General features: G+C 39.4%; 1 protein-coding gene across 9 annotated transcripts in view; it reads right to left on the bottom strand.

Moving 5' to 3' along the window:
- DYNC2H1 (dynein cytoplasmic 2 heavy chain 1) overlaps window positions 1-15572 on the bottom strand; it is a 339457-nt gene that overhangs the window by 309946 nt on the left and 13939 nt on the right. For 8 of the 9 annotated variants that reach the window (XR_013376718.1, XM_077893274.1, XM_077893273.1 and 5 more), the window contains exons 12-18: window positions 15168-15363; window positions 9560-9655; window positions 6279-6431; window positions 5576-5674; window positions 4407-4546; window positions 4099-4327; window positions 2341-2468 (exon numbers count right to left, since the gene is read on the bottom strand). Coding sequence is in view for 8 of the 9 variants with exons in the window: in XM_077893274.1 (XP_077749400.1) it covers window positions 2341-2468; window positions 4099-4327; window positions 4407-4546; window positions 5576-5674; window positions 6279-6431; window positions 9560-9655; window positions 15168-15363 (1041 nt within the window). In the remaining variant the exon portion in view is untranslated. The remainder of the gene's footprint in view (window positions 1-2340; window positions 2469-4098; window positions 4328-4406; window positions 4547-5575; window positions 5675-6278; window positions 6432-9559; window positions 9656-15167; window positions 15364-15572) is intronic. The other variant, XM_077893268.1, reaches the window with a different exon arrangement.

Below are 15572 nucleotides of genomic sequence, written 5' to 3'. Positions count from 1 at the left end.
AAGGCATTCAAATTGGCAAAGAAGAAGTCGAACTCTCTCTCTTTGCAGATGACATGATACTGTATATAGAAAACCCCAAGGACTCCACCCCAAGATTGCTAGAACTCATACAGCAATTCGGCAGAGTGGCAGGATACAAAACCAATGCCCAGAAACCAGTGGTAGTTCTATACAACTAACAATGAGACTGAAGAAAGAGAAATTAAGGAGTCAATCCCATTTACAATGGCACCCAAAAGCAAAGATACCTAGGAATAACCTAACCAAACAGGTAAAGGAGGATCTATACCCTAAAAACTACAGAACACTTCTGAAAGAAATTGAGGAAGACACAAAGAGATGGAAAAATATTCCATGCTCATGGATTAGCAGAATTAATAGTGTGAAAATGTCAATGCTACCCAGGGCAATTTACACGTTTAATGCAATCCCTATCAAAATACCATGGACTTTCTTCAGAGAGTTGGAACAAGTCATCTTAAGATTTGTGTGGAATCAGAAAAGACCCCGAATAGCCAGGGGAATACTGAAAATGAAAACCAGAGCCGGGGGCATCACAATGCCGGATTTCAAGCTGTTCTACAAAGCTGCAATCATCAAGACAGTGTGGTACTGGCACAGAAACACATAGATCAATGGAACAGAATAGAGAACCCAGAAACGGGCCCTCAACTCTATGGTCAACTAATATTCGACAAAGCAGGAAAGACTATCCACTGGATAAAGGACAGTCTCTTCAATAAATGGTGCTAGGAAAACTGGACAGCCACATGAAGAATGAAACTAGACCATTCTCTTACACCATACACAAATGTACACTCAAAATGGATGAAAGATCTAAATGTGAGACTAGATTCCATCAAAATCCTAGAGGAGAACACAGGCAACACCCTTTTTGAACTTGGCCATAGAAACTTCTTGCATCTATGAAGGCAAGGGAAACAAAAGCAAAAATGAACTATTGGGACTTCATCAAGATAAAAACCTTCTAAAAAAAAAAAAAAAAAAGATAAAAACCTTCTGCCCAGCAAAAGAAACAGTCAACAAAACTAAAAGACAATCTACAGAATGGGAGAAGACATTTGCAAATGACATATCAGATAAAGGGCTAGTATCCAGGATCTATAAAGAATTTTTTTTTAAGATTTTATTTATCTATTTATGAGAGACAGAGAGAGAGAGAGAGAGGCAGAGAAACAGGCAGAGGGAGAGGCCGACTCCAGGCAGGGAGCCCGACCTGGGACTTGATCCCGGGTCTCCAGGATCACACCCTGGGCCAAAAGCAGGCACTAAACCGCTGAGCCACCCAGGCTGCCCTATATAAAACTTATTAAACTCAACAGCAAAGAAACAAACAATTCAATCATGAAGTGGGTAAAAGATATGAACAGACATTTCACCAAGATGACATAGACATGGCCAACAAGCACATGAGAAAATGCTCTGCATCACTTGCCATCAGGGAAATATAAATCAAAACCACAATGAGATGCCACCTCACACCAGTGAGAATGGGGAAAATTAACAAGAGAGGAAACAAAAATGTGGGAGAGGATGTGGAGAAAGGGGAACCCTCTTGCACTGTTGGTGGGAATGTGAAATGGTGCAGCCACTCTGGAAAACTATGGAAGTTCCTCAAAGATTTAAAAATGGATCTGCCCTATGACCCAGCAATTGCACTGCCGGGGATTTACCCCAAAGATACAGATGCAGTGTAACACCGGGACACCTGCACCCCAATGTTTATAGCACCAATGTCCACGTTGGCTGAACTGTGGAAGGAGCCTCGGTGTCCATCGAAAGATGAATGGATAAAGAAGATGTGGTCTATGTATACAATGGAATATTACTCAGCCATTAGAAATGACAAATACCCACCATTTGCTTCGACGTGGATGGAACTGGAGGGTATTATGTTGAGTGAAGTAAATCAATCGGAGAAGGACAAATATTATATGGTCTCACTCATTTAGAGAATATAAAAAAATAGTGAAAGGGAATAAAGGGGAAAGGAGGGAAAATGAGTGGAAAATATCAAAGAGGGCGAAAGAACATGAGAAACACCTAACTCTGGAAAACAAACAACGGGGGGTAGAAATAGAGGTGGGCGGGGGGTTGGGGTAACTGGGTGACAGGCACTGAGGGGGGCACTTGACCAGCACTGGGTGTTATGCTATATGTTGCCAAATCGAACTCCAATAAAAAAAAATATATACCACACTGGGTGTTACTCTGTACGTTAGTAAATTGAACACCAATAAAAATTTATTAAAAAAAAATATATATATACCAAAAAAAATAGAAATGTAATAAAAGAAAAAAAATAACACCTTCCCATACCTTGGAAGTCGTTCTACTTCTTTCCCTTTTATTTTCAGTGCTTTAAAATTTTTCTCCCAATCATGTACAGTAGAAAGATGTTTTTCCACTAGAGCTTCCATATCAACTTGCCCAATTACAACCCACTCCTATTTAAAGAATGAAAAACATTATTAAAGAAACAATACTAACATATTAACATGTAAAAGCTTAGGGTCTAACTTAACACTGATAAAAAGGGACAAATGTAAGGTATTCAAATGAATTTCAACATAAGTATGCAAATATAGCTATTACTGTAGAGCCTAAAGGATGAATAGGGAAGAAAACTATTTAACATATTAAAATACAGAGATCGTAACACTTTTTGTTAGATCACAAAAACCTTTAAGATTCTCTTCTCGAATTTGATGTATACACAGAATCACCTTGGCAAAGCCAACGCTACAAGTCTGAAAGTATCCATATCCAACCCACTCTAGAAACCAAAAATACAGTGTAGTAGATTATTTCTGTGATGCAGAAGCAGCATCACAGAGGCAGTTCAGAACCGATTGAATACTCAGTCATCCGTCTCAGGAGCATCATAAATGAGCATTAAGCAAAGAATGCAACTGGGATTTATCTTTGGAGGGTGGTAGGATTCACTCAAACAAAAGTAAAAAGTTACATCATCTTTTTTTTTTTTTTAAATTTTATTTATTTATGATAGTCACAGAGAGAGAGAGAGAGGCAGAGACACAGGCAGAGGGAGAAGCAGGCTCCATGCACCGGGAGCCTGACGTGGGATTCGATCCCGGGTCTCCAGGATCGCGCCCTGGGCCAAAGGCAGGCGCCAAACCGCTGCGCCACCCAGGGATCCCAAGTTACATCATCTTAATGAAATTTCTTTACTCCATAGATTGCTCTTGATCCAAAGCATGAAGAAAAAGGATATATTTTTGTGAGAGGAATTAAAATTGACACAACAGGACCCTGTCATATTCCATGTTGATGCAACAAGAGTTTCTCAATTTTCAAATAGTTAAAGACAGGTATCTTAGTATAACTTTTTTCTCATTTGCAGTATAAATGTAGGCTGTATAAGAATCCTCAACTCTGACTCCACCTTGCTATATTTTTATGTTATGACATAAGATAAACTGCAGATCGTACATTTCATACTAATTCAATCAGATGAAATATTAGAATAACATGAAATTACATGTTCCATACCCCAAAGATACAGATGCAATGAAACACCGGGACACCTGCACCCTGATGTTTATAGCAGCAATGTCCACAATAGCCAAACTGTGGAAGGAGCCTCGGTGTCCATCGATAGATGAATGGATAAAGAAGATGTGGTCTATGTATACAATGGAATATTACTCAGTCATTAGAAACGACAAATACCCACCATTTGCTTCAACGTGGATGGAACTGGAGGGTATTATGCTGAGTGAAGTAAGTCAATCGGAAAAGGACAAACCTTGTATGTTCTCATTCATTTGGGGAATATAAATAATAGTGAAAGGGAATATAAGGGAAGGGAGAAGAAATGTGTGGGAAATATCAGAAAGGGAGACAGAACATAAAGACTCCTAACTCTGGGAAACGAACTAGGGGTGGTAGAAGGGGAGGAGGGTGGGGGTTGGGGGTGAATGGGTGATGGGCACTGAGGGGGGCACTTGATGGGATGAGCACTGGGTGTTATTCTGTATGTTGGCAAATTGAACACCAATAAAAAATAAACTTATTATTAAAAAAAAAAAAAAAAAGAAATTACATGTTCCATACCTTATGTTGATGTAAAACCGCTGATAATCTCCTGAACAGATCTTCAGCTTTGCTGAAAATAGTCAAAAATCCACTTGCATTTCTATCAATCATAACAGAAAAAATAGACTCCTCTCCTGCCTCACCCACTCCCTTAAACTGATTAGGAATGCCGATGAACCTCTTCATTTCTCTATAATATTTAGCCCGGATTTCTTCAAAAGGAGGCCTGAATTGTAATCGTCCTTGTCTGAAAACAAATAAATAACTTCAAAATATGAATTAGAAAAATATAGACTGAGAATTAAATTGGGTCTAAAAAACCTTACTTGTACATTAAGTCTATGTTTATTTCCGGCAGGTTCTCATTGAGTGCTTCCAAACCCATCTGGTACTGGTGCTCCAGAGCTTTGTACAGCTGATGATTCCAGTGCTGTTTCCATGCATGCATCTCGCTGGCCTGGAAGCCCTGATAGGTTTTATTCACAGTTTGTATTTAAAAATCTAGGTAGTACAATAGAGTTTTCATTTCAAGCTCTTATATCACATAAAATCATATGCAAAAAAAATCCTCATTTTAAACATCTTAAAACATGAAATTCCTTAGTTGCTACTTATACAATTCATATGGAGTCATATACGAAATTCTCTCATTTTCATGCTTATAAATAGTACTCTGAAAGATCAGCATAATTTAAGAGATCGAGTTAATGTCAAATAGATTTTACATATGGACTTTATGATGCTAAAAAAAAAGAAAAACTAACAGAAACTGGTTTATTTCATGAACTTATTAATCCTCTTTCCAAAATTCCATCAAGTAAAGAGCTCTTCTCTCCCCTTTTCACTCTAGAGATACTCTACTGCACTTTTTTTTAAAAATAATATACTTAAAATAGGAGTATGCTCCGGAGAGTTTACACATTCTATTTTTCCATATAACCAGAAATACATTGTTTCTAACATTTTTTATTTTTTTCTTCAAGATCTGACAAGTGCATGTACATAATAGGTAGCTCACATTCCACTGAGACCCCACCAGCACCCATGTAGCAGGCTCTGTGGTAGCCACTTTCATATACATATCAAAATATGTATAGAACTGAAATTTCACCCCAAAATGGGGAAAACATATGGAGTTATTTCAATTAATAGGCTTCTGCCTAAGCTCAGCTTTGTGTTCTACAGATATCACAATCACCTACAAGAAAACTAAGGAATGATAAAATTTAAGCACCAACTCGCAGCAACTACCAAGTCTGAACTGAGAAATCTGGCATTCCTTAAGATGTATGGAAACTCGTTTTTATACTTTTTTTTGTTTTTATACTTTTAAATGTAACAGCATTGCCAATGTGTGGTCTATGTAATTCAGTAAAATTCTAAATTTATTAGGAATTTATTAAAGATTTACCTTCACGAACTTTCCATCAATGTGTATATTCACCTTCTGCAAAGGTCATACTCAAAGTGTAGACCCCAAGTGGACATACTTTACCTGTGCTTCTACACTGGCTAAGCCAGTTCTCAATTCTTGTAATCCATCTTTCCAGCGCTGTTGCTGCCTCAGCAGATCAATATTCATAAGAACTACCACCTGTTAAAAATTAAAGTATGATAGTCTCAAAGGAGCCCCAGAAAAAACTAACTTTTCAGTGGAAAAACCTGAAAGACTCCACTGTAACCAAGTGATGATATTAACTCAACCTAGAAGACACATGAATTCCTGAATAAGGCCGTGGCAAAGGCAGAACGGCAGTGCCGAGGCATCTCTGTCCAAACTGTATCACCTCCCTCTAATAATGAGAAAACACCACGTACACCCATAGCGAGAGACTTCTACAAACAACTATCTATAACAAAGTGGTGAAACAGAAGGAAAGCCTGAGGAGGACGTGCCTGCAGAGCCTCCAAAACTTCATGCAAGGCAGGATACTGGGCAGGATCATGGAGAAGGAAATGGAGAGCAGCAGAAAAGCTGGAAAATTCAAAGCCATCGATTCCCTAGTTTTGACAAGCGTACTATGGAAACACAAGTGGTTGACAACAGACGAAGGCGAAGGCAAGTGTCAAGTCTGCTCTACTTCTGCAACTTTAAGTCTGGTAGATAACTGACTTCCAAATAAGAAGTATTTATATATCCCAATTACGACTTAAGCAATACTAGTCATAGCTTATCCAACTTTATAAATAAAACGTACCTTCTCACAAAATATAGTGTGCCATTTCCTCAGTTTCCTATTTTCAGTGGCAAGTCGTTGAGCAGCATTTTGGAGTTTTTGGATGTAGCCTTCTAATTCTTTAGGATTATCCCAAGTAATTTGTGACTTTCCCCCACTTCCTGCTTTCGAATTCTAAGGTATAACAAACATCGTTTAACATTTAAATGCATCTGTCTTTTCCTAAAGGTTCCACATTCAAAATCTTAAGTCCAATTACCCCTAACACTCATCTGCAATAAAAAAGCATATAGTAATTTTTCCATTTTACAAATGGTAAGGCAGTCTTGCAAACTGGATAGCCCCATCCCTTCCAAGTTCTCCCTCTGAGAGCAAAACCATCTGATGACATAGCACACTCAGAAGGAAGGAAGAGAGAAGCAAAAAGGCAGACTGAGCAGAGGCTGGCAGGCTTCCCTAACATCGCCCTCACATCTGGAAGCCGCCACCCTGTAGCCCCCTTCAGGAAAACACACACGCGCACACACACACACACGTGCACACGCACACAGACAAACCTCCAGAAGAAGCCTGTTCCCTCTAGCTAATGACCAGGCGAGGAAAACAGCAGCCTAACAAAATCCAATCTTTTTAGCAATACCCACCCTATTCTTGCCAACACCGAGGGGAAAAACAGCGCTCTGCAGTCTGTGTTGTACCAGACAGCTGAGCTTCTGTCCAGCACTTGTCAAAAGCAGGCAGTGCTCCACGTCCCCTGCCAGGGTAACGAAAGACCAGCTGAGCCTGCACCCCTGCTTTGCAGCAATGGAGGAGTTGGATGGTGCCTCCCCCCTGAGCCACACTGGTAGGCTCAGCACAGAGCTGAGGTGGTAAGAGTGGGCCCTGACCTGCCTCTCTGCTCATTGGCAATGCTCTGTTCTCATCAGTGTGCTGCTACCTGCAAGGCCCAGCCAGCCTCTCCTCTGGCCCCACAGGGCATTCATCCTGTCAGAAACATCACCCTACACACAGAGGACAAGACACTCAAAGGGCAGGTTCTCAGCTGAGGCCGCGACAGCCAGAAGCAAGCAGAACCCCATCCCTCAAGTGCAAAAAAAAAAAAAACCTGTGAACCATAGATTGTGTACCTGCCAGAAATATCCTCCAGGAGAGAGGGGGAAGAACAACTCTCAGACAAAGAAAAGGAGGGAGAATGTATCTGCAGCAAACCTGATCTGAAAGCACAGCTACAGGCAGTCCTCTGGGTAAGAATTGCAAAAACACTGGGGTGAGGAAAGTAAACAATCCTTCTCAAGAATTTTTTAAATCAGATGATTGAAGCAAAAACTATGTGAGTCCCATGTGAGTACAGAGGAGTCTACATCCTCAGAGCAAGTACACAGAAATGGAGTGAGAAGGGGGCTACAGCAGTCAGCTCTCAGCAGATGTAGGGCCAGCAACAAGGCCTAGAATATGGAGAGCCTCAATCAACAGCCGAAAATGAGTGAAGCGAGGATAATACCTCCAACAGAATCCTGTGGGATAGCTTAAAAAGCAATGACCTTGTCATTACCATGCACCAGTTACTGCTGTATTCCCTGAGATTATAAAATCAGTTAAACTGGAATCCGTGATCTCTACTCCAGTTAGCAGCCAGGAGATTAGAAAGAGCCTCCCTATTCCTTCTCCTTCCATCTTGGTTCCTTATCTACTCTTCTGTCTCATTTAACACATGCTAAACAGATTATTTACTTCTCACAACTTGATTTCTCATGGAAAAATCGAGAGGTTACTTTGAATAGATTTATTAGAGAAAAAGAGTTTAAAGGTATACAATTAAATATTATAAGGTGAAAAATAATAAAATATTATCCCATTTTCAGAAGTATACTTGCAAATATCCCAGAAAAAAAAGCTTACAGGATATTCACCCACTATTAAGAATGGCCATCCCTTGGTGGTACAATTTTAAAACTTTTTTTCCTTTTTGTTTACCAGAATTCTTTAAATTTTCCATTATAAATTCATATTGAGTTTTGGCAATAAAAAAGTTAATAATAGGAATTATCTGACTTCTAATAAATTTGAAGTCTGAGAACTAGCGTGCAGAACAGTTAGTGGAACCAGTCTGCATGCTATCCCTCAAAAGGCCCGATCCAAAGAAGGACCCTTACCTGACACCTGAACACCTGCAGCATGGTGGCTTCCCATCACCCTCACCTTTAAGACTGGTTCACTGTACCCAAACAACATGGCTTATGCTGAACACCTGATATCCTCCTGGGAACCTGGAATTTTAGTACAGAGCAGGCACAAGACACCTACATGACTAACCCCCGGTGAGTGTCTGAGCACCAAGGCCCCCGATGGTCTTCCTGGGGAGACAACACTTCACACGTAAGACAGCTTCTGCTGGGGGAGTGAAGGATGCCCTGTGGAACTCCACTGGAAGGACTCCTGAAAGCTCACACCTGCTTTCCCTGGGACCTCACTCTCATGCCCTGTGCTAACTCTGCTCTGAAGCTTCTTGCTGTTACAAATCATATATCAATCAGCTGTGAGTAAACTATACCCAGAGTCCTATCAGTCCTCCCAGAAAATCAGAGAACCTGGGGGTCTTTTTTTTTTTTTTTTAAGATTTTTTTAATTTATTTATTCATGAGAGATACAAAGAGACAGAGAGAGAGGCAGAGACACAGGCAGAGGGAGAAGCAGGCTCCATGCAGGGAGCCCGACGCGGGACTCGATCCCAGAACTCCAGAACTCCAGGATCATGCCTTGGGCCAAAGGCAGGCGCTCAACCACTGAGCGACCCAGGCATCCCAAACCTGGTGGTCTTGAGGAAAATCACAACTAGCAATCCACTTCCAAATAAAATAAGAAAAGGACAAATTCCTCTTCTACTTCCTTTTTAAATATTTTATGTCTGTTCAGACTAACACTGTAGATTTCAAAACCCACCAGTCACACAGTAACAGTTTAAAAAGTATTGTAGGTTTTTCTAATGCCATATGTGTGTGTATTGAAACAAGCACAGATAAAAAACAAACACTAAATTATAAAATCAGATGATGAAAAAGCACTTAAGACTCTGGTATATCAAGACCTCACACCTCAGTGAGTTAGTAAATAGCATACCAACCATATACTATAGATACTAAATCAATTGATCAAACTCTGTGTGAAACACTATAACTATTTAAATCTACAGATGGGAAAATGTTACTTGTTAAGAGTAAAGGAAGTCATTGGGGAACAAAACAAAACTTTAGATCAATGGTAAGTGGCAGGGTATCTAATTATAACATAAAAAGTCCATTTACCTTAATTATCTGTTCAAATGCTAATGCAGATTGTAGCATCATTGGTCTCTGGCTTTGAATCATTTGCTGATCAATAGAATTATAAAAATGTGCCACCTACAAAGTAAAAGTATAATTAGCAATAATCAATAATAACAATTTTTCATTTGTTTTAATTTTTAATTATTTGAATGGAAATAACCCTTCTCATGCTAAGATTTAACAAAAAAAATAGTTTTCATCTCTAATAGAGCATTTATGCATGTATTAGTATATGCAATCAACAATTACATGTTGAGTTCCTATAATCTGCCAAGTCATGCCCTAGGGGCTGATTAAACAAAGATCATAAAACACAGTCCCTACAATCAAGAAGTTCACAGTCTCAAGAGAAATAGAGGAAACCAGTAAAAGCATGTTAAATGCTAAACACTGAACTCTTCTTCATTCTTGCAACTCTCCAAACCTGCTCTTTCCTTCTTCAGTACAGAACATGTATTTAACCCATTTCTCAGACCAAAAAAATCTTTGAGTTGTCCATAACTTTTCTCTCACATCTCACATCAATGGCATCTACTGACTATACTTTTAAACCTATATTAAATCCAGCCATCTCGCCCACCTCCACCCATCCCACACCCGTCCAAGCACCTCATCTCTTGACAAGACCAGTCCCCTAAATGGCCTGTTTCCAGTCATGGCTTCCTATCATCTCTTCAAAGTATTCAAAGAAGCCAGAGTGGTCCTTATTCCTTAAACATAAATCATACCATACACCTGTGCCTACTCAAGGACTTTCAAATGACTTCGCAGTACATTTGAGAAAAAAATCTAAAATCCCAAAACTCTTACCTAAAACCTTCCAAAGGCTCCCCAATATACTCAAAAATAAAATCCAAATCCAAGACCCATGGCCCTACCCCAGCACAAACATTTTACATAAATTGGCCTTTAGCCCAGCCACAAACCCTCAGTGCACTGCAGCCATGCTGGCCTCCTTGCTGCTTCTCTTCCCTTAGGAACACGGCATGAAATCTGTTTGCTCTGCAGACAGCAGTCTTTCTCCAGAATCCTGCATGGTTCTTTTGTCACTGTGTCAAACCTCTTCTCAAATTTTACCTATCACCCAGGCCAACCCTGACCACTCTGTATAGAGCAGCAGGCTTTGTCACAATCTTTTTTTTGGTTTTCTTTTTCTTCAAAGTCCTTATCACTTCCTAAAACTACCTACCTATGTGTTTGCTCTCTATCTCCCAAATAAGAATGACAGCTTCAGGAATAGTGTCTAGCAAATAGAAGGCACTAAATATTATTAAAATTAATCAATGAATCAAAGTAACAGAGATACCTGGGAACAAACTGAGGGTTGCTGGAGGGACAGGGTAACTGGGTGATGGGATGAACACTGAGTGTTACATGCAACTGATGAATCACTAAATTCTACATCTGAAACCAATGATGTACTATCTGTTGGCTAATTGACTTGAAATTAAACAAAAACAAAAACAAAGATACCTACAAGGTAGAATAATGAGCAAAAAAGGACACTGTCAACTCTGTTGGGGGAAAAGGAAAATTTCAGGGAAGCAGATCAAGTGGACACCATGGTGTGAGTCTTAGGAATTTATAAAGACTATTTTTTCATTTTTGTATCCCCAGCACCTCACAAAATTCCTGGCCCAAAATTTGTGCTTAAAAAAATATTTCCTAACTGGGGTGCCTGGGTATCTCATTCAGTTTAGTGTCCAATTCTTGATTTCACATCAAGTCATTGTCTCAGGATTGTGAGATCAAGCCCTGTGTCAGGCTCACATGCTGGGTGTGGAGCCTGCCTAAAATTCTCTCTCCCCCTCTCCCTCTGCCCTTACCCTCCCTCTCTCTCTCTCAAAGAAAATAAATTCCCAATTTTATAGAGCGTTCACTTCTTTCCACTAGTACGTATAAAAATATGCTTTATTTGGTGGAGAATATTGTACTTATTCTGCACCACAACAGTCCAAGATAAAGCCTAATCAAGAAAACTAGAATACATATTATTATTACAGCAATCTGGCCGTGCTATGATCTAATCAACTCCTGCTTCACACTCCCTACTCCAGTTACATACCTGCTCATAAGTAAAGGTGTACATAAATATATTTCCCTGGAGATATGCAAATACTCTATGACCATCCGTTCATCATTTGAGCTCCTATTGTGTTATACTAAATACACAAGACACAAAAGTGAGCAAGCCTCTTTGCTTTCGAAGATGCAGCCCCTCTTTATGAAATGCTCACCCCACCCTACCCTTTGTGGTCCTGAGAAAACATATGTATACTCTTCCAGACTCATACCAAACAGCATTCCTCTGTAAAGATTTATCAATGCTGCCTCTACCATCACCAAGAAATAACTGAAAACTCCCACCCCTATGCTTTCACATGACGTTCCAAAAGTCTCCAATTAAATACTCATATTAAATATTTTGTCAAAAATAAATAAATAAATAAATAAATAAATAAATAAATAAATAAATAAATATTTTGTCAAGTTTTCAAATATATGTCACCAATACATAAACTGTAATGGAATAAACATGGGCTCTGGAGTCAGATTTGGAATCAAATCCCAGCTTCATAACTTATTAGCTGTATGGCACCAGAAAAACTATGTTACAAATCTGATCCCCAATTAGATCAGTGAGAAATGGAGGGTGAAGTGAAATAACAAAGTAACCTATTTATGTAATTTCATAAATATCTACCAGAGGCCTTGATATTTAATGAGAACTCAGTGTTTAGTTTGCTCTGTCCCACTAGACCAAGGATTCTCAACCACAGTTATTTGCACCCAAGGGGACATTTGACGGCTGGAGACACTTGATTGTCAGAACTAGACAGGTGCAACTTGCCAGCGGTACTGCTAAACATCCACAATCCACAGGACATTCCCCACCAAAAACATCTGTTCCTTCTCCACAGAGTTGGAACAAATAATCTTAAGATCTTTGTTGAATCAGAAAAGACCCTGAATAGCCAGGAAATGTTGAAAAAGAAAACCAATGCCGAGAGCATCAAATGCCAGATTTCAAGCTGGGTTACAAAGCTGTGATCATCAAGACAGTATGGTCCTGGCACAAAAATAGACACCTCGATAAATGGAACAGGATAAAGAACCCAGAAATGGGCCCTCAACTCTATGGTCAACTAATATTTGACAAAGCAGGAAAGAATATCCACTAGAAAAAGAACAGTCTCTTCAATAAATGATGCTGGGAAAATTGGACCCCCACGTGCAAAAGAATGAAACTAGACCATTCTCTTACACCATACACAAAGATATACTCAAAATGGATGAAAGATCTAAATGCGAGACAAAAATCCATCAAAATCCTAGAGGAGAACACAGGCAACACCCTTTTTGAACTCGGCCACAGCAACTTCTTGCAAGATACATCTATGAAGGCAAAAGAAATAAAAGCAAAATGAACTACTGGGACTTAATCGGGATAAAAAGCTTCTGCACAGCAAAAGAAACAGTCCACAAAACTAAAAGACAACCTACAGGATGGGAGAAGATAGTTGCAAATGACCTATCAGATAAAGGGCTAGTATCCAAGATCTATAAAGAACTCATTAAACCTCAACAGCAAAGAAACAAACAATCCAATCATGAAGTGGGCAAAAGACATGAACAGACATTTCACCAAAGACGACACAGACATGGTCAACAAGCACATGAGAAAATGCTCCACATCACTTGCCATCAGGGAAATACAAATCAAAATCACAATGAGATACCACCTCACACCAGGAAAATGGTGAAAATTAACAAGACAGGAAACCACAAATGTTGGAGAGGATGTGGAGAAAGGGGAACCCTCTTGCACTGTTGGTGGGAATGTGAACTGGTGCAGCCACTCTGGAAAACTGTGTGGAGGTTCCTCAAAGAGTTAAAAATAGATCTGCCCTATGACCCAGCAATTGCACTGTTGGGGATTTACCCCAAAGATACGGATGCAGTGAAAAGCCAAGACACCTGCACCTCAATGTTTATAGCAGCAATGTCCACATTGGCCAAACTGTGGAAGGAGCCTCGGTGTCCATCGAAAGATGAATGGATAAAGAAGATGTGGTCTATATATATAATGGAATATTACTCAACCATCAGAAAGGATGAATACTCACCATTTGCTTCGATGTGGATGGAACTGGAGGGTATTATGCTGAGTGAAGTAAATCAATTGGAGAAGGACAATCATCATATGGTTTCACTCATACAGGGAATATAAGAAATAGTGAAAGGGATTATAAAGGAACTGAGTGGGAAAAATTAGAAAGGGAGACAAAGCATGAGAGACTCCTAGCTCTGGGAACAAAGGGTTGCAGAAGGGGAGGTGGGCGGGGGGTAGGGGTAACTTGGCGATGGGCACTGAGGGCGGCACTTGATGGGGATGAGCACTGGGTGTTATACTGAACTTCTAAAAAACAAAAATCAAAAACAAACAAAAAAAACTGGTCTAAAATGTCTACAGCACTGAGGCTGAGAACCGCATGCCAAAAGATGACAGTATCTTCATGTTTATTTCTTCACTATGCTGTGCATGGCACTGTAGGTGCTCAAGAGATTCCTGCTGAAGGAATCAAGGAGAGTCCAAGTATGTGCCTCTCAGAAACTATTCCTGCCCCACTAAGATCTATTAAGTGGGAGAAAAGACAAAAAATATCCAATACTCCATAAAAGTGTTCAAAACTAATTTGCACATTGCATACAGAATGGGGAGTAAACAACTAAAGAAAGACACAATAAAGACAGGGACTTATGAGTGGGGAATCAAAGGATGACTTAGAGTTTTCTAATAAGAGGGAACAGAAGGGTGACTGGGTGGCTCAGTGGTTGAGTATCTGCTGGCTCAGGGCATGATCCTGGGGTCCAGGGATCAAATTCCATATTAGACTCCCCACAGGGAGCCTGCTTCTCCAGCTGCCTATGTCTCTGCTTTTCTCTGTCTCTCATGAATAAATAACCCCCCCCAAAAAAAAATAAAAAATAAAAACAAGGGAAGAGATACCAGTGCATGGAGGTACATTCAGAATTCAGGGTATAGGTAGTGGGGGCCACAGTCCGTCAGGTTAGCTACAGTATGATTAGGCCTGGTTTCTGTGCTAAGGAGATAGACAATGTGGCCATAAGAGTTGGTTCTAAACAGGAAAACGATGTGATGGCAAAGTGCTGAGCCAGAAGACCTAGGAAATGACCAAAGCTAACAACCAGCCCATCAGCCTGCTAACTCTCTAAGAATCTGACTCTCGAAGACAAGCAAAGGACAGAGGACCCTTTGATTAGAAGCTCCTTTAAGATCCATGCATGTAATATGAAAGAAAAAGGGAAAAAAAAGAAATAACATTCTATCTTTCCAAATGCTTTTAGAATGAATAATAAATACCACAAATTAATGAATTCCTCTAAAGGTTTGCAAAGTAAATTTTGTAATGTAGTCATTTAGCAAACCATAATTTCCAAAGACATACTGATGCTATTCCATTAGCCTCCCCCCAAAAAAATCAAATTTAGAAAACAAAGCCCTTAAAATATTCTAATGTAATAAACTCAGGATAGTCATATATTCAAAAATATAATGTCATACTTGTTTAAGAATAATTGCTTGCTTGCAGAATTTCTGTGCAATGTTTGCAATTTGCTGTATTTTGGCAGGAATAACAAAGCCAAGTGCAGAAAGCTGACGAACTTCTCTCAGAAGAATCACCAAGCGATCTGAATAATGTACTTTTAATGATCCATCATTAGGATCCAATTCCATAATTCGACTATTAGCCTCGATACTACAAAATAAAATTACTTTTTAATATTCACATTCTCACTCTTTGAACAGATGAAAAATGCAATAATTTTTACAACTTTTCTGTAATTATAGTTTTCAAGCAATCTTTTCTTCATATAGTACCTCACAATTTAGATCTTGGTAATAAACTACAATATCCAAAAATCTATCATTACATTAATATTCCAACCAAGTCATTTCTGATAACAA

The sequence above is a fragment of the Canis aureus genome, chromosome 3 (genome assembly GCF_053574225.1).
Source record: "Canis aureus isolate CA01 chromosome 3, VMU_Caureus_v.1.0, whole genome shotgun sequence".
Lineage (NCBI taxonomy): Eukaryota > Metazoa > Chordata > Mammalia > Carnivora > Canidae > Canis > Canis aureus.
Note: the sequence above shows the minus strand (reverse complement) of the source record. Positions and strands in the feature narration are given on the sequence as shown.